The following is a 23,886-nucleotide window of genomic DNA, read 5'->3' on the forward strand; positions in this document are numbered from 1 at the left end:
ACAAGTGGGGAGAGTACTGTTGCACTTAGGTTCTGCTTGTGGGCTTCCCATAGGCATCTGGTTTGCTGCTGTGAGAACAGAGTGCTGGACTAGATGTGCAGCTGGCCTGATCCAGCTAGACTCTTGCCTTTATAAATTGCCCAGAGCAAAATCAAAGTCTGTGAGATCACCTATAAAATTCATTATTGGTCAATGCAAATTCAGATTTTAATGCAGCCTGTCAGTTTGCAGCAGTTTGCAGCAGGGATGATTGCAATTATAAGTCCAGCGACACCTGCAGAGCACCACGTTGACTGCCCTTGGAAATGGCACGTTACATAGAGAAGCATGTTTTGACACGTTTTGTGAATTTGCTAATAGCAAAGAACCAAAAGCAAATAATTTGTAGTATACCCTGCTATTTTAGAACAATTACGATGATTGGAAGAAGTTAATTACATAATCTTATAATAATTCTGTGGCTAAATTGGCTTAACTTTGTAGCCACAGCAAATTATTACTTTTGGTAAAGTAATGTTCTAGGTAGACAATTACCTTATTTAAGTTTTGCAATTCACTCCTTAATAACTATACTTCAAATACATTTATTCTGTCTGCATCATTTGTATCCCACTTACGTCTTAACAGGAGCATTAGAACTTCCCAAATCCTCCCTTGAGTAAAGCAGCGCAAGAAAACCCCTTATAGAAAGACTTTGTGTGGTTATGTTTGGCAGCCAACATTTTTAAAATGTACCAAGTAGCAGTTGAATTGTATGAAAGGACAGATAGTTTCATTTGATAACAAAGTTGATCTTTGTTGCGTTTATACTTCCCATATTGAGAGGCATACCTAGCACCCAGGTGTGAGAGAAGCAGGGAAAGTACGATTGCCACCTGAAAAGGTATCTACAGTGTTGACGTGTAAGCCTATTGAATATAATTTATAAACTGGCATATTTCCTGGCATTGAGGCTTTAGTGCTGAGAAAAGGCATCCCCGATTCCTCTCAGCAGGCACGAGTGTCCTTGGCTATCTGATAACGGAGTTGTTTCACTGTGGCATGGAGAAGGGAAGAAACTTTCTTCTGCTACTTCTCTTCTGTGCTGTACAAGGATTCCGGTTTTCTTATAAGCAAATGCAGAGGGCTTGCAGTAGTGATGGATTTCTCCTTAACTTGCGCTGATGTTTGACTAAGGTAAACAGCACCTGCTGGTTGGAAGGAGAAATAGAGGCTGGCTAGCAAGCTAAACATGGGACGCGGGTGGCGCTGTGGGTAAAAGCCTCAGCGCCTAGGGCTTGCCGATCGAAAGGTCGGCGGTTCGAATCCCCGCGGTGGGGTGCGCTCCCGCTGCTCGGTCCCAGCGCCTGCCAACATAGCAGTTCGAAAGCACCCCTGGGTGCAAGTAGATAAATAGGGACCGCTTACCAGCGGGAAGGTAAACGGCGTTCTGTGTGCTGCGCTGGCTCGCCAGATGCAGCTTTGTCATGCTGGCCACGTGACCCGGAAGTGTCTGCGGACAGCGCTGGCCCCCGGCCTATAGAGTGAGATGGGCGCACAACCCTAGAGTCTGTCAAGACTGGCCCGTACGGGCAGGGGTACCTTTACCTTTACCTTTTTAGCAAGCTAAACAGATGCTTGTGAAAGAAACTGGCAGCCAGCCTTTAAGATTTGTCTTGTAGAAGAAGTGAATTCTAATAACTAAAATGTATGAGTCTTGCCTAGACCTCTGTTGATCTCCAATCAATGTTGCTGTTTTGCAGTTAGTTACTTGAAATAGTTACAGTACTCTCAAATGATAGCAGTGTGAAGTTGAAGAAGTGAGTACTTGGCAGTTGGGTATGCAATACATTCTTGGATAGAAAGTCATCTGAATTCCAACTTGAGATCTGAGAACAGTTTGTTCTGTTTCAGGGGAGCTAGGCTGTGGACATACTATACCTTCGGAGCACATTTGGAGCACACTTCCCTCCTCAAAGAATTCTGGGTACTGTAGTTTATCCCCCACAGTTATAATTTCCAGCTGCCGAGAGGGGAAATGTGCTTTAAAGGTACAGTGTGTACACAGCCCTAGTTGCTTATCATCAGGGTCTCTATGCTTCATGGCATAGTGATGGAACCAATCACCAGTTGATGGCTTGCATGAAATACAGTGGTACCTCAGGTTACATATGCTTCAGGTTACATACACTTCAGGCTACAGACTCCGCTAACCCAGAAATAATACCTCGGGTTAAGAACTTTGCTTCAGGATGAGAACAGAAATCGTGCTCTGGCGCCGCAGCGGCAGCAGGAGGCCCCATTAGCTAAAGTGGTGCTTCAGGTTAAGAACAGTTTCAGGTTAAGAACGGACCTCCAGAACGAATTAAGTACTTAACCCGAGGTACCACCGTACTGTGTTTTGTGTCCTTCCACACAACATGAAATGTTGACATGGACAGCTACTTTGACTTCTGGAGAAAGTATCTTTGTGCGTTCTTGTGTTTTGTGTACTCCCATGCAAAATGTGTGAGATTCTTTGCCCACTCATTGGGTTGTGTCCAACAGCTGGTGGTAAGGCAAAGGAATAGGAAGGAAGCCTCCCCATCCCATCTAAATCTTGTTACAGAGGGGTGGGGAACTCCGCAGAACATTTCTGGTACTGGGGACTGTAGCGAGGAAGGGAGAATCCCTGAAAACTCTTTCCCTTCCTGTTTCACTGACTGTACAGTCTTCTCTGTCAGCTGAGCTCTGCTGTCAGTTGAGCAACATTGCTGGGTGCAACCATAAACATTTAAATAGCTTAAGGTTGCCTTGACCTGTAGACCTCAAGTTGCTCAGCTTTGTAAGATTCTTCAGGAGGCTGCACCACACTTCTCCCTTCTAAGCCTGCTTGTCTTTGTGGGTGCTCAGGAGAGCAGACTCCTTCAGTCCCAGCTAGATCCCTTCTCCTTGCCTCTTCTCCACATTTCTCTTTGTCAGGAAGCTTAAGATAAGACAAGCTTAGAGCTCTCTTTCAAGAAGTGCATTTCTATTTGGAGATGATTCATGGACAACTGGTTGCTTGCCTAGAATATCAGGAAAGCTACCCCTTCTCTCTTCTTTCTCTGACTGTAACAGGTATCCATTGTCATTTTATTACATCCTTTCTCTCCCCTTCACTTTGTAAACCTTGGTATTGCTCTGCCTCAGGCTTCCTCAAACTCGGCTCTCCAGATGTTTTGAGACTACAATTCCCATCATCCCTGACCACTGGTCCTGCTAGCTAGGGATCATGGGAGTTGTAGGCCAAACACATCTGGAGGGCCGAGGTTGAGTAAGCCTGCTCTGCATGGTGCTTCCAGACCAGGGGTGGCTAATGCCATCTTTGAGGGCCTAATCTAGCCCCCAGCAATTTTTTCTGCCCCTGCAAATCCCTACCATTTGGGGGCGGGGAGAGGGGTTTGCAAGCACAAAACAAAAATTAAAGTAAATGTAAGACTATGGGTGAAGCCCATCACCCTGAGAGGGATGCAAACTGCTCACTTATTGGTTTTCAGATCAATCACCTGATGAGCAGAGAAGGCATGGTAATGATCTGTGCAGATCAGCTGGGAGGGGGGTTGTTGGCTGCACAAGTGCAAAAAGGCAATGGTGTGGGGTGGTCACACCCACCATTGGCACTTACCCCTCAGACAGTTAGCCAAGAGTGAATGTGGCACTGAGGCCAAAAGGAGGTTAGCCACCCCAGTCTAGATCTCATTTTACCACAATCACCTTCTTCTAATGGTACATCGCAGGAATAAGGAATTTATCTGTTTAGTGACATTATGTTTTTATGTTTTGTACTTTGAGACAGAATTTTAGTCGGTGGCTATGGTTTTAATATGATTATATCTTTTTAGTTCAGCGTGCCTTAAGCTCTTTCGGAAGGAAGGGCAGGATAGCAATTTAATGAAGATAAAAACTGCCTGGCTTCAACTATACAGCTAGTCTGCAGCTTTCCCTCCCCCCTGCTCCTTTTTTCACCAGTTGTGGCATCATATTACTACCAATGATTAGTGCTTATAGCTCCAGTTGTATACTAGTCACATTGACTGTCTAAATAGCCACTGTGTACAAAGTATTCCCAAACCAAAATTAAGATTGCTGGAAGAAATATCGACAACCTCAGATATACAGATGACACAACTTTGATGGCAGAAAGTGAGGAGGAATTAAAAAACCTCTTAAGGGTGAAAGAGGAAAGCGCAAAATATGGTCTGAAGCTCAACATCAAAAAAAGAAGATCATGGTCCCATCACCTCCTGGCAAATAGAAAGGGAAGAAATGGAGGCAGTGAGAGATTTTACTTTCTTGGGCTCCATGATCGCTGCAGATGGTGACAGGCGTCACGAAATCAAAAGATGCCTGCTTCTTGGGAGAAAAGTGATGATAAACCTGGACAGCATCTTAAAAAGCAGAGACATCAACTTGCCGACAAAGGTCCGTATTGTTAAAGTTATGGTTTTCCCAGTACAGTGGTGCCTCGCAAGACGAAATTAATTCGTTCCGCAAGTCTCTTCGTCTTGCGGTTTTTTCGTCTTGCGATGCACGGTTTCCCATAGGAATGCCTTGAAAATCAATTAATGCGTTCCTAGGGAAACCGCCTTCAGACCAGGTCCGGGGACAGACTGTCCCCGGACCTCTTCTGAAGGCTGGGGGGGGGGTGACAAGGGCTTTTCTTCCCACCCCCAGCATTTTAAAAAACCCTGGGACAGCGGAGGACTTCTCCGCTGTCTGGGCGATCTTAAAATGCTGGCGGGCGGCATTTTAAAATCGCCCCGGGACAGCGGAGGACTTCTCCGCTGTCCAGGGCGATTTAAAAGCCCCTGGGAAGGCAGGCAGGGGGGACAAAGACTTTCGCCCCCGCCCGCCTTCAGAAGGTGTTCCCGCCCCCCCCCCCTGCCCGGCTTCGCAGCAGCGCTACGAAGCCCGGCGGCTGGGGCAGGTGTTCCCGCCCCCCACCCGGCTTCGCAGCAGCGCTACGAAGCCCGGCGGCTGGGGCAGGTGTTCCCGCCCCCCCACCCCGCTTCGGAGCAGCGTTCCAAAGCGGGGTGGCTGGGGCAGGTTTTCCCGCCCCCCGCCCGGCTTCGCAGCAGCGCTATGAAGCCCGGCGGCTGGGGCAAGTGTTCCCGCCCCCCCCACCCCGCTTCGGAGCAGCGTTCCGAAGCGGGGTGGCTGGGGCAGGTGTTCCTGCCCCCCCACCCCTCTTCGGAGCAGCGTTCCGAAGCGGGGTGGCTGGGGCAGGTGTTCCCGCCCCCCGCCCGGCTTCGCAGCAGCGCTACAAAGCCCGGCGGCTGGGGCAGGTGTTCCCGCCCCCCGCCCGGCTTCGCAGCAGCGCTACAAAGCCCGGCGGCTGGGGCAGGTGTTCCCGCCCCCCGCCCGGCTTCGCAGCAGCGCTACAAAGCCCGGCGGCTGGGGCAGGTGTTCCCGCCCCCCACCCCGCTTCGGAGCAGCGTTCCGAAGCGGGGTGGCTGGGGCAGGTGTTCCCGCCCCCCGCCCGGCTTCGCAGCAGCGCTACGAAGCCCAGCGGCTGGGGCAGGTGTTCCCGCCCCCCCACCCCGCTTCGGAGCACCGGGAGAAGCGATCTCCCCGCAGCCCCTTGCTTCAAAAGAGGTCCGGGGGCAGACCTCTTTTGAAGCAAGGGGCGGTGGGGTGGGGAGAAGCGATCTCCCCGCCGCCCCTTGCTTCAAAAGAGAAGACCCGCTGTCCCCGGGGCAAGCTTCGTTTTGCGAAGCAAGCCCATAGGGAAATTCGTCTTGCGAGGCAACTCGAAAATGAAAAAACCTTTCGTTTTGCGAGTTTTTCGTCTCGCGAGGCGTTTGTCTTGCGGGGTACCACTGTAGTGATGTATGGAAGTGAGAGCTGGACCATAAAGAAGGCTGATCACTGAAGAATTGATGCTTTTGAATTATGCTGCTGGAGGAGACTCTTGAGAGTCCCATGGACTGTAAGAAGATCAAACCTATCCATTCTGAAGGCAATCAACCTCGAGTCCTCACTGTAAGGATAGATCCTGAAGCTGAGGCTCCAGTGCTTTGGCCACCTCATGAGAAGAGAAGACTCCCTGGAAAACACCCTGATGTTGGGAAAGATTGCGGGCACAAGAAGAAGGGGACGACTGAGGACGAGATGGTTGGACAGTGTTTTCGAAGCTACCAACATGAGTCTGACCAAACTGCGGGAGGCAGTGGAAGACAGGAGTGCCTGGCGTGCTCTGGTCCATGGGGTCACGAAGAGTCGGACACGACTAAATGACTAAACAACAACAGCAAAGTAATTAACTCAGATTGTTGAAACTATGTCCATGAGGCTTGTCAAAACATTTGTGATCCATATTATAGGATGTGAATGAAAGTAATCTCTACCTAATTATTAACAGAAGATGAATTAGAAAAGTTAATGTGACTTTAAGAGGTGTAAATGGGGGGGGGGGAGCCCTCTTGGGTTCCTGTCAGAAAAGAGGTAAACCTCACCTGCTATACTGGAGAGAATGCTTATGACCTGACAGGAAAGGGAAAAGCATACTAGAATAAATGTCATGTTCCTTTTTAGAACTAGACAACTTTAACACCATAGCTTCTTAACACTTGTGCTTGCTTAATTTCTATCTATTGGAGAAGAGATTCTGAAAGGGACAGAAGGCTGGGGATTTGCTTTGTTACCATAGGAGTGGAATTAAGAGCAAGAGAATTAAATGGACTTCTGGGAGTTTTTTAATTGGTATTGAGATAAGAGAGATTATGGTGAACCAAGCATGGGAAATAAGAGAAGGTTGCAAGGAGACAGGTCTATTTTCACCTGGTTACTGATGACTTAAATACACCCAAAGGAGCAGTCATCATCCAAGCCATTATTATTCTAAAAAAAATCAGCACACCTCAGAAGATAAAAAGCAAGCTGTTATCCAAAAGGAGAATAAGATTTCTCAGATATCACTGTAGAGATTACTGCTATTACCATCATGCAAGTCTTATGATCAAACAATCAAATCATATATAGAGGATCAGCTTTTAGACGCCCTAGTGACTGAACAATATGTTTTTACCCCTGATTGGCATTTAATTGGCCTGTTGTAAATCAGCAATCTGGGTTCATTCAGATCACTGTTACCATGAAACAGTTAGGTATTGTGTTCAGTGTTGGAAAAAAAGGTAGAATGGAAACTGTATCATTTAAAAAACTGCACTACCAGCTAGTTTCATAATACAAAATGTAATGTCTTACTTAAGAAGTCACAAGATTGTTGCTCAGTTTTCTATGGATGGCTTTATTCTACAACTGACCTAAACTAAGGCATTATAGATTATAAACAGTGATACATGCTACTATCCTCAAACATATCACCACTAACTGTGATGCTGACCGTTTCAAAAGAAGGCAGTATTTCCGCTTTCCAGAGAAGTAAACTTTGTACAGTATTCTGTATTTCTCCTGGGAAACTTTGTGCCTTATGCTTAACAAAGCAATGACTTGCCTCCACAACTTGTGTGTGAAGGTACTTCAGTTTCTACTGGATGTACCTGCAGCTTTCAGCACCAAATTCCAGGCCAGTTAAGGATCCCCAGATGCTCAGAAGTATCTCCTCAAGGAGGTTGGAGGGCTGCAGTTGGAAGGGGACAGGAAAGCCAAGTTGTGCAATCAGAATTCTACTCACGTGGCTTTATTTGGACTGTTTCTCCAATGCATTGAATTTGTCTTACAGAAGAAACGAGAGTTGCATGACACCAAAGTTATGCTACACCACATGCAAACCACAAGCTATGATATGTCTGAATGAGGAGAGACGCTCTCGCCTGTAGATACCCCTGTTTAAAAAGAGGTTCTTATGTTTTTATGATCTGATATACCAAATAAGAATATTTGTCATCAGTGGTACTTATTGCATTCTAAATATCCAACCTGAACTTCCTCTTCCATCCTTTCATGTCTATTCACTTCATCCCAGTCACATGACCATATTTTTAAAAGCGACCATGAACGTATTTAGGCCCCAAATATCTGAAAGTCTACCTTTTTGCCTATAGAACATCTAAGAAATTAAGATCATCAGAAGGGGGCCTCTTGGTAGTTCCACTGCTCTGAGAAGTTTAGAAGAGTGCTGGCCCCAAAAGAGGGTGTTCTGTGTGGCAGCCCTTAAGTTGTGGAATTCATTCCCCAAAGCACTTTCATTACAGTGGTACCTCAGGTTACATATGCTTCAGGTTACATACGCTTCAGGTTACAGACTCCGCTAACCCAGAAATAGTACCTCCGATTAAGAACTTTGCTTCAGGATGAGAACAGAAATCGTGCTCTGGCGGCGTGGCAGCAGCAGGAGGCCCCATTAGCTAAAGTGGTGCTTCAGGTTAAATACAGTTTCAGGTTAAGAATGGACCTCTGGAACGAATTAAGAACTTAACCCGAGGTACCACTATATTAAGTTCCTCTCCCATCCAATATTCTGAAGGTGCATCTCTTTTCCCTCGCCTCTTTACCCTGACCCCTGAGATGCACATTTTAGGACCCACAAACCCCTCTTGACTGCAGATTGTTTCAGCTGTATTTAATACTTTAAAAAAAAAAAATGTCGTAACCCACTCTGCAATCTCGTGGTGGCAGATGGGTAAGAAACACAACGACAACATTTGAGTTGTTCCTGTGCTGCATTATGCAGTTATGCTTAACCAGTCTCAGTGCTGTGGGGAGCCCAGGCAGCTGCCTCTACCTGCCTGTATTGTTCCAAATGGATTCACAGAGCAATCCAATTAAATTGTTACAGATCCCTTGTGGTTTTGCCCTGCAATGATTAGTATAATGCTCCACAAGTTGAAGCGGGTACATATGGAACTGTTCCTATTTATTAAGCTTATTACGTTCACTCTCATAATCTCTAGGTGATTTACAATGCAAAGATGGTATCTCCAAAAAACAGGAACATATAAACATTCAGCAATTTAAAAACACTATAAATCATTATTCTTCTGAACACATCATTAGAACATATTACATTTAGAGCATTGACATTGACATAATCTCCCCCTAGGTTCCTGAGCCTATAACTCATGTACTTCCACATCACATGGAATAATCTGTTCACATGATGCAATTTCCCAGATCATGGAAATTTGAAAATATTATTACACTGCTAATACAAATAGTATTTTTCATTTTTGTTGTATTCGGAAGTTGGCACTACCATATCACTAGAACCAGCTCTAATTTTACCAATGTGTTGGCAGAATAAAACCTTATCAACAGTTTGGGAGTGCTGGTTATCACTACCCCTCTGTCTCCAAGAAGCAACCTAAAGGCAGTCTGCATGTTGTTATTCAGTGCTTTGCAAGCTATAGTGATCAGACCAGCAATATAACTGAGCATTAGACCCTGAAACTTTTTTTGTTAATGTCTACAATGCTGTAATTAGTGTCATGTATTGAATTTTTGACCAATTATCCATTGTCTGACTTGCAATCTGTTAACATCTATCTCCCATCTATCTCTGCTTGGAGAATGAAGGTTGTTTATATTGGAAAACAGGAGGAGAAAAGCTTTTAAAATTACTCACGAAACATATTCTCAATTGCTTAAAAGGTCACTCATTAGAAGAACAGTAGTTCCCCAGAACAGAGAAGGGGAAATATTGACTAGAGTGATACAGATAACAAACATATTCCTGTGAACTGCACCACACAAATCCTTCAAACACCAGTCAAATAATGGTCAACTATTGTTAAAGTATATTTGTTCTGAGAACAAAGATAATACTTACATTATTTACATCTATTAGCAAATCAACAATAGAAGGCCTAACCCAAGAAAGAACTTATTAAATTTTATGTAAAACAAAAAATTAAAGATTAAATGAGCACATATGAACTTGCTTGAACTTTCAAAGTAAATGTCCTGTTCCTGAAATAGGGCTCTATTTTTAATTATGCATACTGGTCTTGGACAAATTGAGAACCATTTATCAGGTCAAATAAGCAACTTGCTGAGAGCACTGGAGTTCTTTTAGACCAAATACACCATTTTGAAAACCAGTTAAGGTAGCAGGTTAACACTTACTGTTGAGTGTGTAAAATCTGTCTAGATTTTATCGAGAGGAGTAGTAATAATAATAATAATAATAATAATAATAATAATAATAATAATAATAATAATAATAATAATAATAATTTATTTATACCCTGACCATCTGGCTGGGTTTCCCCAGCCACTAAGAGGTAACTTAGGAAAGAGATGTTGTAATAATGCCTGGTTTTGCCACCTGTCTCACCTGGAGAGAATATAATTTTTAGAATGCCCTTCCTCTCACAGAGGACATGGCAGAAGAAAAGGAAAGTTATGAATGAAAGCCCTAACCAGTCACTCAGATGCATTCTAGTTACTGTATTATTCAAAGTAATTAAAGAAGAGCCAAGGCAAAAGTCTTCCCCTCTAAATTCATTGCTTTTCTTCATTCACCAGCACCAAATAGTTTCATTCTGTAATAACAAAGTTAAAATTTAATGAAAGTTTATTTTTTCAGCCTCCCCAATCTCTTGAAGATTCTTGCCCTTGCCCTATCCCCTTGCCCCAGCCCCGAGAATATCTGGGAAAACTCTGCCACCCATTTCACTAGTTGCAAATAGGGCTGGGAGGCCATTTTTGCTCGACCCTAAATTAAACTGTCAACATATTCCTGCATTATTATCTTTTCTCTATTCCGATTGCACCCTGTTCTTTCTGGGAAATGTATAAAAAAGCCTTCCCTTACCCAAACAAACGGTTCTCTGAATCATTCTCAGTCAACATCTGCAAACATGTAAATTGCAAAGTTTTGGAATGAAGGTACTTCCAGTACTTAACTGGTTCTGATACCCTCTTGATGTGGAACCAGGCCTGTCTTTATTCGAAGTAGTGTCTCTAAGTTCTCATTAGGCAAAAAATATGTTTTCAGCTGTTCCTAACTCATCTGTAAGATGACTATAACATAGGGTTGGTACTCAGGAACATTATACTACCAACAGTGTGTTTTAAAAGACACTTTAAAATAACTTCCAGATTTTTTGCGTGGGGGGCACTGTTGACAACCACAGTTTTCCCACGTTACCGTATTTTTTGCTCTATAAGACTCACTTTTTCCCTCCCAAAAAGTAAGGGGAAATGTGTGTACGTCTTATGGAGCGAATGCAGGCTGCGCAGCTATCCCAGAAGCCAGAACAGCAAGAGGGATTGCTGCTTTCACTGCATAGCAATCCCTCTTGCTGTTCTGGCTTCTGAGATTCAGAATATATTTTTTTTTCTTGTTTTCCTCCTCCAAAAACTAGGTGCGTCTTGTGGTCTGGTGCGTCTTATAGAGCGAAAAATATGTTTTTCGTTGCTTCAGAACGCTCTCTAACTCTAATCTCTACTTTTTGGAGTGAACTCCTACAATCAGAGATTACATGTGAGTGATGGTGCTGTCACTGGAGACAGATGTAGCAAGTTAGAGTAAGGGTAAAGGTAAAGGGACCCCTGACCATTAGGTCCAGTTGTGACCGACTCTGGGGTTGCGGCGCTCATCTCGCTTTATTGGCCGAGGGAGCCGGCGTACAGCTTCCGGGTCATGTGACCAGCATGACTAAGCCACTTCTGACGAACCAGAGCAGCGCACGGAAACGCCGTTTACCTTTCCGCCGGAGCGGTACCTATTTATCTACTTGCACTTTGATGTGCTGGAGTATATCCTTAATTAGTCAAATACATAAAGATTTTCTTGGTTTACAAAAGTACATGCATTGTGTCTTATTTCAGGTTGTATAGTCTTTCTTACAAATCTTACAAAACTTACCGTATTTTTTGCTCTATAAGACTCACTTTTTCCCTCCTAAAAAGTAAGGGGAAATGTGTGTGCGTCTTATGGAGCGAATGCAGGCTGCGCAGCTATTCCAGAAGCCAGAACAGCAAGAGGGATTGCTGCTTTCACTGTGCAGCGATCCCTCTTGCTGTTCTGGCTTCTGAGATTCAGAATTTTTTTTCTTGTTTTCCTCCTCCAAAAACTAGGTGCGTCTTGTGGTCTGGTGCATCTTATAGAGCGAAAAATATGGTACTTTAGGGCTAAGCAGCATCAAATGCATCAACCACATTATAGAAAGCTTGCGTCTGCTTTGATTAATTGCTGGTTTATAACTTTCATGACTTGCCTATTAAGTCTGTTTTTGTTGCTGTCTATAAACTTAACAATAAAAATCCTAATGAATTAGACAGAAGCTATAATAATGCAGCAAGAGAAATGAAGAAAGCTGTGATATCAGCCATCTAGTAGCACACAGTCAGAAAAACACTGGCATCTCAGTATCCCCGAGGCACTGTTAATTGCCACAATTACTTCTGGCTTGTCCACCAAACGCAACACATTCAAACTTGCATAATAAGGTGGCATGCTAATGCCTCAAGTTTTGTACTGGCTAATTATGCACATGATCACTCCCAACAGCTGGGTAAGAGTGGAAGGAGAGAAAAGCCAACTTGATATTTTAATAGAGCATTTAACAGCATAACCTAGTTTACAAATAGGCATCTTACGGTTTTAGTAACGTCGCATGCAATAAAGGGCTGCAAGAAGCTAAGCAGTGAACACGAGAATGCATCCTTACCTTTTGTGTGTCTCATAATAAAACTGCTTGATTCCTGGGAGGCAGTGCCAAGACATGATATTACCTGAAACTGTCCACCTTCTCTCTTAATGCTGAATGCCTTACACACAAGGTCATGTGGCTGTTCTTCACTAAACCCAAATGTTATGGGCTAGAAATCAAAAATAGATGAAACAAGGTGGGGGATGCAGTCCCTGTTTTGCTCTACTGAGCATTCAGTAACACATATGCCATGAAAAAGGAGGAAAGCAACCAGCTAGCAATTGTGCAAAACGTTTTTCCACTGTACCTTGGTCTAGCTTTTTTTTGAAGCCAGGCTCTAAATGATGTACCATATTCAACCAAGAATTAGCCCTCAACAAGAATGTACTCAATACAGTCATACCTTGTGTTGCGTTAGGTTCATGTTGCATCTTTTCGGCTTGCAAACACAGCAAAGCCGGAAGTGTATACTTCTGGGTTTTGCCACGCGCGCAGAAACGTTCTTCGCACTTTGCACATGCACAGAAGTGCTCTATCGCACTCTGTGCCTGCACAGAAGCGCCGCTCTTGTTGCAGACTTTTCGGGGTGCAAACCACCGCGGAATGGATTGTGTCTGCAACTAGAGGTACCACTGTACTATGCTTCTAAATTTTATTTTATTTTTTAAAAAATGTGACATGAGGTTCATGCCATCAGTCTGGAATGTCACAGCTCTGCAACATTAAAGCAGTGAGGTAGAATCCAAGACTGATTAAAAAAACAAAAAACCACTTTTTTGAAAATAAAACTGCCAGCTGCACTTGGAATACTGTATATATGACTGGTCAACTCACCTTTTAGAGCCGAAAAAGGTTCAGAAGAAAGGAAGCCAAAATGATCAAGGGATTGGAGCAATTCCCCTATGAGGAAAGGTTGCAATATTTGAGGATTTTTAGCTTAAAGAACTTTCTTTCGTCTGTTCCAAATTTTCCAATACCTCATGTTGCGTTTGCTTCAGGTTGAGCGTTTTCAGGTTGCTTCCCGTGGCGACCCGGAAGTACCGGAAAGGGTTACTTCCGGGTTTTGCCCCTCGCGCATGCGCAGACACTTAAATGATGTCACGCACATGTGCAGAAGCGGCAAATCGTGACCCACGCACATGCAGATGTGCAGACGCAGGTTGCGTTCTGCTCATGTTGCGAACGGGCCTTTGGAACAGATCCTGTTTGCAACCAGAGGTACCACTGTATTCAGCTTCATTTGATATCCCAGAATGAGAATATTTTGAGAGACAGAAGAATACTGGAACTTGGGGTCATCCAATGAAGCTGAATGCTGGAAGATTCAGGACAGACAAAGGTAAGTACTTTTTCACCTATACATGCAGTTAAAGAACATCACTTACTGAAGGGAGGTGGCATCTGAGACAAGCTTAGTGGACAGGTACCAGCAGATTTCCTGCTTCAGTTATAGGGGTTTCAAGAAACATTCATAACAAACTCGGGTGACCCATGTGGGAAGAGGCGGTGACTCTTTCTCAGGGGATATGAAATAGTACTTAATCAGATCGCTGGTGACCAAATAAAGCTTTATGCTTATGTTAAATGTGGCAGCGTTTCTGGTGGCTGATTAAGCATTTACATATATTCAGACTGATGCTCCTGCAAAGAGTGATTTCTCACTATGTGCAGAGTAAAGTCAGGTTCTTGGCAACCAATACCGCCAATACAGTGGTACCTCGCAAGACGAAATTAATTCGTTCCGCGAGTTTTTTCTTCTTGCGAGTTTTTTGTCTTGCGAAGCACGGTTTCCCATAGGAATGCATTGAAAATCAATCAATGCGTTCCTATGGAAACCGCCTTCAGACCAGGTCCGGGGACAGTCTGTCCCCCGACCTCTGACAGGAGGGCTTTGCTGCCGACCGCCAGCATTTTAAAAGCCCCCGGGACAGCGGAGACTTCTCCGCTGTCCCGGGGCGATTTTAAAATGCTGGCGGGCAGCAGCATTTTAAGATCGCCCCGGGACAGCGGAGAAGTCTCCGCTGTCCCGGGAAGGCAGAAGTCTCCGCTGTCCCGGGAAGGCAGGCGGGGGGGAGCAAAGACTTTTGCCCCCCGCCGGCCTACAGAAGAGGTCCAGGACCTCTTCTGAAGGCCGGCGGTGGGCGAAAGTCTTTGCTCCCGACCGCCAGCATGTTAAAAGAGGTCCCCTGGAGATTTCCCTATGGGCTTTCTTCTTGCGAAGCAAGCCCATAGGGAAATTCGTCTGGCGAAGCACCTCGAAAAACGGAAAACTCTTTCTTCTTGCGAGTTTTCCGTCTTGCGAGGCATTCGTCTTGCGCTGTACCACTGTACCTTTTCTTTCATTTTTTAAAAATGTATTTCTTCAGGCACAGAGACCTATTTCTATAGTTATGTAGAGGTTATGAAATTGTTTCAGCCACCTGAGTTAAGTAAAATAAAATACAAGTTGCCCAGTACTTTGTGTTTCTTCTGCACTCATGGAGTATCACAGCAGTGATATATAGCAACAGTGACTATAACAACATTTGAGAATTCCTAGAGACAGCTCTCAAAGTGAGCTGTAGTTCTTCCTTAATCAGTTTATTATCCCTGTATCAAAATGCTTTTATCTAGCAGTTCTTAAGGTTCTGTCAGAGCTTTTGTATAAAGGTAAAGGTACCCCTGCCCGTACGGGCCAGTCTTGCCAGACTCTGGGGTTGTGCGCCCATCTCACTCAAGAGGCCGGGGGCCAGCGCTGTCCACAGACACTTCCGGGTCACGTGGCCAGCGTGACATCGCTGCTCTGGCGAGCCAGAGCCGCACACGGAAACACCGTTTACCTTCCCGCTGGTAAGCGGTCCCTATTTATCTACTTGCACCCGGGGGTGCTTTCGAACTGCTAGGTTGGCAGGCGCTGGGACCGAACGACGGAAGCGCACCCCGCCGCGGGGATTCGAACCGCCGACCTTTCGATCGGCAAGCCCTAGGCGCTGAGGCTTTTACCCACAGCGCCACCGTATAGCGTAGCCCAATTCCTTTTCAATACACTTGTGATTCGCCCCTCCCCCTCCTCTTATGGAGAACTCCAAACTAAGTGTAAAGGGCATGTCCAGATTTCAGTAATGCCTTGCTTGGTTGTGGTATGCAGACCATTTGGGTGTAAATAACTAATTAGTAGAATTGAATTAATGGCTGGTTGTGCTAATGCTGTGCGTGCCAACCATGTGATTATTCTTCACTGAAGGTGTGAATAGGGAGGTTTAAAACTGACTCAAAGTACAAAATTCTGTATAAGCAAGTTGAAATGAAATGTGAAATCTGGGCCACCTAGTCTGAAAGCAGAGGAATGAATTTGGCAGAAGTTCAAGATTTTGTGCTCCCTTAAAGGCCTTTTGGCATGGACAAAGCTTTTCAGTTGTTTTTCTTCAGTATCCTTTAAAACATGCTGGATTTCAAAGCTGTTTACAGCCTACTTTAGGGTCTGTAACAATATGACTTGACAGTTCATGTCCCCAAAAAATGTTTATCCCAGTTGCAGAATGACAGCTTCTAATAGGTTTTACCCCCCAGAAGAGTTGCATTTCCTAGAAATGTTGTTTTGGTGTGCATCGCCGTCCCCCTCCTCCCCCCTGGAACCTATCTGTGCGTTCAAAATTATGCTTCTGCCTTTTCTGAGTGGAACTCTGCTTTTATATGTCTCTTCTCCCTCTCTATATGTGTGTCCTCCCCTCTCTCATTTTCCTTTCCCTATACCCTCTTTAAACAGTAACACACTATATTAGGGTTGTTGGTGTAATGCACCATTTATCAGGGCTTGACTCAGTTGTACCAGATGAAGACCAGTTTAATCCAGTAGTTTTAAAGCTGTGGGAGGCATCCAGCAAAACAGCTCCACAAGTGTAAGGTGTTTTAGCTGTGCAGTGGAACTTCTCTGCCCCCTAAATTTGCTCTGGAGGGTTAGGGGAACCTCTAGAACAGATTTAAAGGGCATGCAGAGAGAGGGTGGGGGAATCTCCACCATTTGGAGGTTGGAGGTGCATACCTGGGGATTCTTGGATCTTTACTGTTTCCACACACCAGCAACACATCCTCTAGAATTCTACCCATTATATTTTATCTGCAGAATCAGAATGAATTTCAGGAACCAAAACATTGTATTGGAAAATACGACTTTTGAGCCATCTGGCCCAAAAATGGCAGCTAGGCATTCCTGGTTTAAGAAGCCATTTGATGCGTAGCATGCATATATATATACACACACACACACACACACACACACTACATATATATATATCTGAGTTTCTAACACTTGATCTCAACACTTGATCTTAGCTCTAGAGCACTTTCCCCAACCTGGTGGTTCTCAGATTTTTTGGACTACAGTTGTCACCAGCCCCAGGTTATTTGCTTTTTCATTTGTTAGTACTCTCTAAAACTCTTTCTTTGTGTTGTTGTGTTTTTTTTTGGGGGGGGGGAGGAGCATCATCTCCTGCAGTGGTGGAAAAGCCTTAATGACTTTTTAGAAACTGAGACCTGGCAACAAGTGGTGCACAAACGTAGCAGAGAGATATTGAAAACATACATTAAGTCTTAGAAGGTATGGCACTGGAAGCTAATAGAACATGCTCCCAGAGACATGTTTTCAAACAAGATCTATTGCAATGCACCTGCTTTGTGAATTTTTGGCAGCAGACACAAGGCTACTTTGTGCACATTTCCTAGAAAGGAGACAGCTGTCATGTCAGTCTGTACTCGCCATTTACTTCTGTGCCCTCAACATTACTTGAATTAAGTCTTTTGCATCCTGAGTGTGAGAAAATGTTTCCTGAACAAAAATAATAGAAACAGAAATTAAGCAGAGGCTACGACTAGGACAGCAGGAAGAGAATCTAAAGGGGAAGGTGGGCCTTGAGCCATGCTACCCCCAAAGGGTGAATTTTTACCTGGTATGAATAACACTGAGTGTGATTTTTGTCAAGATCTGATCCCAAGTGACAAAAAATAGTTGATGGACCTGCAGCAATCACATGGTTTTGTGTTTAACCAATTTACATAGATATTACCCAGTGCAAGTCATGCCATGCATCATGATGAAGCAATCTGACCCAGAAAGCTTTGTATGGTCACCCACACCCCAGAACTGTGTTCTGAGTTGGGATACCATTGCATCTAGCCCAGTGCTTTTGTTTGGCCGCAACACTGTCAAGCATGATGACCTCAGTGCCAACAGTAGCCTAAATATGTAGAAATGAATAAGGAACTTAGACCACAGCAAATAAGCACACACTACTTTCTCACAAAAAGGCAGTTTCTGCCTGTGCTGTAGAGGGAAGTGAGGGGCAGGTGGAACTTGTCAACCTGGGAAGGTAGGAGAAGGAAAACTCTAATCCTAAACCTTGGTTGCCTGGAGGGAGATTTCCAGGGGAGGAAAAGGCTAAAGGTTAAACCTGTCACAAATCCAGAGTGGGGTCCTTAAGACAGTTGGATGGTACCTCCTACACCTCCTTCCAGCAACTCTTGCAGCCAAGTTCGTGCCAAATGTATTGCTCTGCTTTTCCTTTGGACCACATCAGTGAGGTCAAGAGGCAGGTATTGTTGTCTGGGCAGCCCAGGATCTTCATATACACTGCCCAGGCTTGTGCCCCAGGGAGGTCACTTCTGTCCTGCTAATGCAGTGGTTTGCCATTGCCCTTGGAGGTGCACTCTGTTGTCTCTTGAGACAGATGGGTGTCACCAACAGCAACAACTGCTTTCTCATAGAGAAGACTCTGCAAGAGGTACAAGCGACTCAAAGCTGATTTGGGGGATGCATATGCCCAGTTGATTATTCATTTCTGCATACTTTGGGTGGCATTGATCAGCTGACAGTGCCTTGTGCCTGAATGAAGGCTAGATGAAATGGTATGTCTGCTCAGAGGTTACTGTAATATAATGTGGGTGACCACACAGTGCTCTGTTAAAGTCTTGTATTTTGCCCTGCTGCAGCTGCTTTAGGAAGATTGCTTCACTGGTTACAAGTCTGGACTTGTGTCCTGGGTACAATGTTTATAATTGTAGTTACGCACAAATCTCTATGACTGTTGCATTTCTACCACCTATTTTCCATCTTTTGGGGTTCAGGCCTTGCCAAAAATTCAATTCAGCATTACTCATCAAATATGGGAAGCATTTTCATCCTGGCACATGGACTAAGGTCACTGGAGAATGGGACTTGATTCTCCCAAGGCAGTCAAAGGAGTACAGAACAGAACCCTTCCCCGTAGCATTCACATGAGGTACTATGATGCATGTGAGTGGAGTGGTAATTTGTAGAGTTTAGAAAGTTTTGAACATTTCAAAACTTAGAAAAGTTTTGAACCAATACATCTGTAACAGATACACACCTGATTTTTCCCCATTTAAGTAAACCAGAAGCCCTGGAACAAGTTGCAATACATTTTTCTTTCAGTTGAATAATGTAATACAATGTAATACAAATTTTGCATAGCAGCTGAATTAAGTATATTTAGTTAAATTTTTTTAGTTGCTCTAGTACTTAAAACTTAGCCATGAGACCTAGTTTGGATATTGGTGTATTGTGGTTTTTTAGTTCTGTTTTATGTTTGTTTCCTTCCTTCCTTCCTCCCTCCCTCCCTCCCTCCCCCCCCCATTTCTCTCTCCTCCTTTCCTATTTACTTCATTTCTTCTCTTCTGTAAGTGACAAACTGTAAAGTCCAAATGAAATTTTTCAATAATAATAATAATAATAATAATAATAATAATAATAATAATAATATCTTTATTGTCATGATCTCTTAACTAACTTAGAGACCAGTTCTCTAAATGACTCCCACATTGGTGTGCTGCAGGTTTTAGGGTGGTTGTAGCATGGTCATAATGGCACAGACTATTCCTATATAAGACATCTCAAGCTACTCAAGGATGAGCCATGTAACCTGTTATGGGCTGTTGCAATCTGCATGTTGCAAGAAAGGAGCTTAAACTATGTCAGCCTTTGCAGCAAGAGATGGATTTTTGGGTGGGTGTGGGTGTTTTTGTTTCAGTATTTGTATGCCACCAGACTGAGCTTCTCACAATAACCGCAAAGCATTAGCAAATAAAAACACTTCCTAGTACAAAATAAATATGCAATAAAAATATAAGAAGGAAATTAAATGAATCAAAGTAACATAAAATGCCAATCAGGCACATTTCTCCAGCTTCTGTTGCATAAGCACTTTGTTCTTTTCTAAACTATCAAACTAAATCAGCTTCCAGGTAGCAACCTCTGGGAGATAGCAGCAAGCCTGCAATGTTGATTGATTTTCCTTAGATGCCCTATCCATGGGCAAGCACTCTATAAAGATTTGAATAAAAAAAAAATCCAAAGGAAAGGGCGTTCTTTTGGAAACCAACTAGGTGCCTTTTGAAAACTACATCTATTGTCATGGAGCTGCTTAGCCAACTTTTTGGCATCCTAGAAAGGCTTTTGCATCCTGGCTGGCTTTGAACAAAATAAATGCACAGTAGCCTTGAGCAGCACTACTCTAGCACAGTTAAATTATTGAGCTGCCAAGGGAGCAAAGGGAAACCTTTTGATGGCAGGTTGTATTGCTTGCACTCCTGTTGAAAGCCAGTAAATAGGCATCTGTGTGAAAACAGATTAGAAAGTAAGCGTTATGAAAAGTGTTTGTGCAGGTCAGCTTTAATATGACCCTGCTCCATTTAGATGTTTACGGCTTATGAATGCGGAATAAATCTTTGTATAAAATTAAAGCTCTGCCTTGTGTTCAAGGTTTACTTTTGTCTCTCAAATACCTTCATGCTTTTGCATAAATCTATGTACCACATTCTGTGTAGTGGCTGAGAATGAGCTTTGAACTTTGTATATTGCTTTAGCCAGGAACTCGTCAGATGGCTCATTTCTCATTCTGCTGGTCCAGCCCCTCACTCGTTTTCCGGACCCTTTCCCTAAAGATTCTTTGTGCGGCTTGTGACTCCACCAGGCCTCCCTGCATGGATAGTGCCATTTTGGCTATATAGATGCTAAAGAATGAGTTCCCTATTGATGTATGCAAGTGAGGCCCCACAACAAAACGGTGTGAGCAGGGGGAAACAAATACTCGGATAGACAGGGTGATGCTTTAAGCAAGGCTACTTGCTTGCTGTTAATACCCAGCACAAAAGTGAGACTTGATTGAAAATGTAACCTTTCATAGACTACTACAGAGATCACCCAATGATGGTGTACAGTACAGTGGTGCCCCGCAAGACGAAAAACTCGCTAGACGAAAGGGTTTTCCGTTTTTTGAGTCGTTCCGCAAGATGAATTTCCCTATGGGCTTGCTTCGCAAGACGAAACGTCTTGCGAGTTCTTGCGAGTTTGTTTCCTTTTTCTTAAAGCCGCTAAGCTGTTAATAGCCGCTAAGCCGTTAATAGCCGCTAAGCTGCTAATAGCAGCTAAGCCGCTAATAGCCGTGCTTCGCAAGACGAAAAAACCGCAAGACAAAGAGACTCGCGGAACGGATTAATTTCGTCTTGTGAGGCACCACTGTAATTTAGTTTCCAAAAGGTAACTTAGGAGCGTCTTTGGTCACCGTTGGTAAGGGTCAGACATAATAGTATCTTCAAGTCAATGGAGACAGGGGGGCCCTTGTAAAACAGAGGGGCAGAGCAAGGAGGGAGCACAGGATCCCACAATACAGTGGTACCTTGGTTTACAACCATAATCCGTTCCAGAGGTCCGGTTGTAAATCAAAACAGGTTGTAACCCAAGCCGCGCTTTCGCCAATGGGGCCTCCCCCCCAAATTGGTTGTAATCCCCCCAAAATGGGTTGTAATCCAAAAAAAAGGGACACACACTTCCGGGTTTGACGTGGTTGTAATCCAAAACGGTTGTAATCCAAAGCGGTTGCAAACCAAGGTACCAGTTATTAAACTATGGCTGGCGTTGGGTCTGAACTGACTTTGTAAGGCGTAACTGACCTTTATTTGCCTCAACTACTCAAGAAAATGAATCCTTGACACCATGTAAGCCTGTAAGTATTGAGCCCTGCTTAGCCATGGAATTTGAACTTGGATCTCCCTAATCAAATGTTCTTCACTACCATAGTACAGTTTTAGGTCTGCAGATGTGTAAATTGAAATCCTTCTCATCAGGCCCTGGTGCACCTCATTCTGTTCTGTTTTACCCATGCACACATCCTGCATACTGGTTTAAGAGGAACAGGACTTGCTGCAGTTTCTGCAAATGTTTTCATGCTGCCTCTTGCAGTCGTCGTCATGTGGTTTTGCTTCTCCACAATGGAAAATTTCTCTCTTGTGCTTAAGGATGTTGAACATTTCTCTCTTCTTGCTATGCTTTTGTAATATTGGAAAGGAAAGACTTAATTAGCTTTTAAAGACATTTGTTGGAGTCTTCTTAGAAGAACCGTCAAATGTTCATATTCGTTAGCGAACAGAACATATCTTGTAAAATCAAGCCCTGTAAGAGACGTTAGTCCCTTGCAATGAGGAAGTGGTGAGGTTTTTTTGTATCTAATCCTTCCTTACAGAAACTGTTTTCATTTGTTTTATAAATCTTCCGGTTCAGCAACATGTCTGCGTGACACATTCCATTGTTCAGTTTTTAAATGTCAGGGGGGGGAATTATAAAGTGTAACCAGAAATTTTCATACTTCAGTTTAAACTTTAAACTTTTCTTAAGTATTCTCTCTACCCTCTTTGGGGGGAATTATATGGTTGCTTTTCTCATACCATTGGAGAGGGCAAGAGTGTGTGCATGCTTCATTATAAGTCCTTTCGTAATGATGATCCACGTGGAACCGCCATGAATTGTTCAACATTGGTTCCAGTGCTGATTGCCAAGCTTTGTTTTCATGTGGGAGGTCATCTTGCCTTGCTCAAATTCTTAGCGCATTGGTGGAATTTATATATAGATTGTTGTTTCAAATCACTTTATGGTGGAACAAATGGGAAAACTGCTTTCAAATGTACATGGGAGAAGGGACAATAATAAAATCATGCTAAGGAGGTGTCAATGTCTCTTTTAGGATCCAATTGTGTATGTCACGGGCTCATCTAGTTTACCTTTTTGTTTTCTCTTGGTATGTAAACTAGAAAGAGCGGGGTGTTATTGGGTTGTTGTTTTTATTTTGATCATATACAGTGGTGCCCCGCAATACGAATGCCTCGCAAGACGGAAAACCCGCTAGACGAAAGGGTTTTCCGTCGCGGAGGCGCTTCGCAAGACGAATTTCCCTATGGGCTTGCTTCGCAAGATGAAAACGTCTTGCGAGTCTCGCCATTCCCCCCCCGCTCCCCCCCCTTTTTCAAAGTGGCTAAGCTGTTAATAGCCTTTTAACCGCTAAGCCCGCTAAGCCCGCTAAGCCGCTAATAGCGCTAAATCGCTAAGCCGCTAATAGCGCTAAATCGCTAATAGCGCTAATCCGCTTAGCCGCCAATGGGGTTGCTTCGCAAGACGAAAAAACCGCTAGAAGAAAAGAATCGCGGAATGGATTCTTTTCGTCTTGCGAGGCACCACTTGTTTGTGTGTGTGTGTGTGTGTATGTGTGTGTATATATATATATATATATGCAGGTTTTGGTGTCCTCGGGTGTCTTCCCGTGTAAAAGTTGGGGTGTCACGGGAAGACACCCGAGGACACCAAAACCTGCATACCTATACCCGTGAAAATCTACGAAAGCAAAAAAATATATATATATATATATATATATATATATATATATATATATATATGGTGGCTTTTGTGTTGATTTTTTCTGTGAACTGCTCTGAGACCTCTGGGGATAGGTCTATAAATTCTGATTGATGATGATGATGATGATGATGATAATTAATAATACTCTTTCAAGTCTGAGGCCTTTGTGACAGTTTTGTTAGCTCACACATAACTTTTCCATCAGAGAAATATGAAAGAGTAAGATGGAACATTTCATCAATTTCTGTGCTATGAGTTCTGTACAAAAATATTTATTTAAATTTATTTTTGTATCTCCTCCCCCCAGTCACAGATGAAGACACTGTAAAAAGGTATTTTGCCAAGTTTGAAGAGAAATTCTTTCAAACCTGTGAAAAGGAACTTGCCAAAATCAACACATTTTATTCAGGTAAGAGGATAGCATTGAGCTAATATGTGAAAGTTTCAGGGTTTAAATGTCAACAGCGGAAGCTTGATGTTGGCTCAGTGGCCGATAGGCAACCAGTGCAGAACTTTTAACACAGGTGTAATATGTGTCATTGTGACTGGTTTCCCAGACTCAACTGGTCTTTTAAGTAGGAAGTAAGGTTCACCAGGAGCTTTGTGGAACTTCCATTTCTTTAAAACAAAACACATATTCTTGTCTGA

General features: G+C 43.7%; 1 protein-coding gene across 1 annotated transcript in view; it reads left to right on the forward strand.

Annotated features, from left to right (window-relative positions):
• The window catches only part of XPR1 (xenotropic and polytropic retrovirus receptor 1), a 103,301-nt gene that overhangs the window by 27,633 nt on the left and 51,782 nt on the right, over positions 1–23,886 (forward strand). The window contains exon 3 of the mRNA XM_028732418.2: positions 23,546–23,647. Coding sequence (XP_028588251.1) covers positions 23,546–23,647 — 102 coding nt within the window. The remainder of the gene's footprint in view (positions 1–23,545; positions 23,648–23,886) is intronic.

Source organism: Podarcis muralis, chromosome 5 (genome assembly GCF_964188315.1).
Source record: "Podarcis muralis chromosome 5, rPodMur119.hap1.1, whole genome shotgun sequence".
Lineage (NCBI taxonomy): Eukaryota > Metazoa > Chordata > Lepidosauria > Squamata > Lacertidae > Podarcis > Podarcis muralis.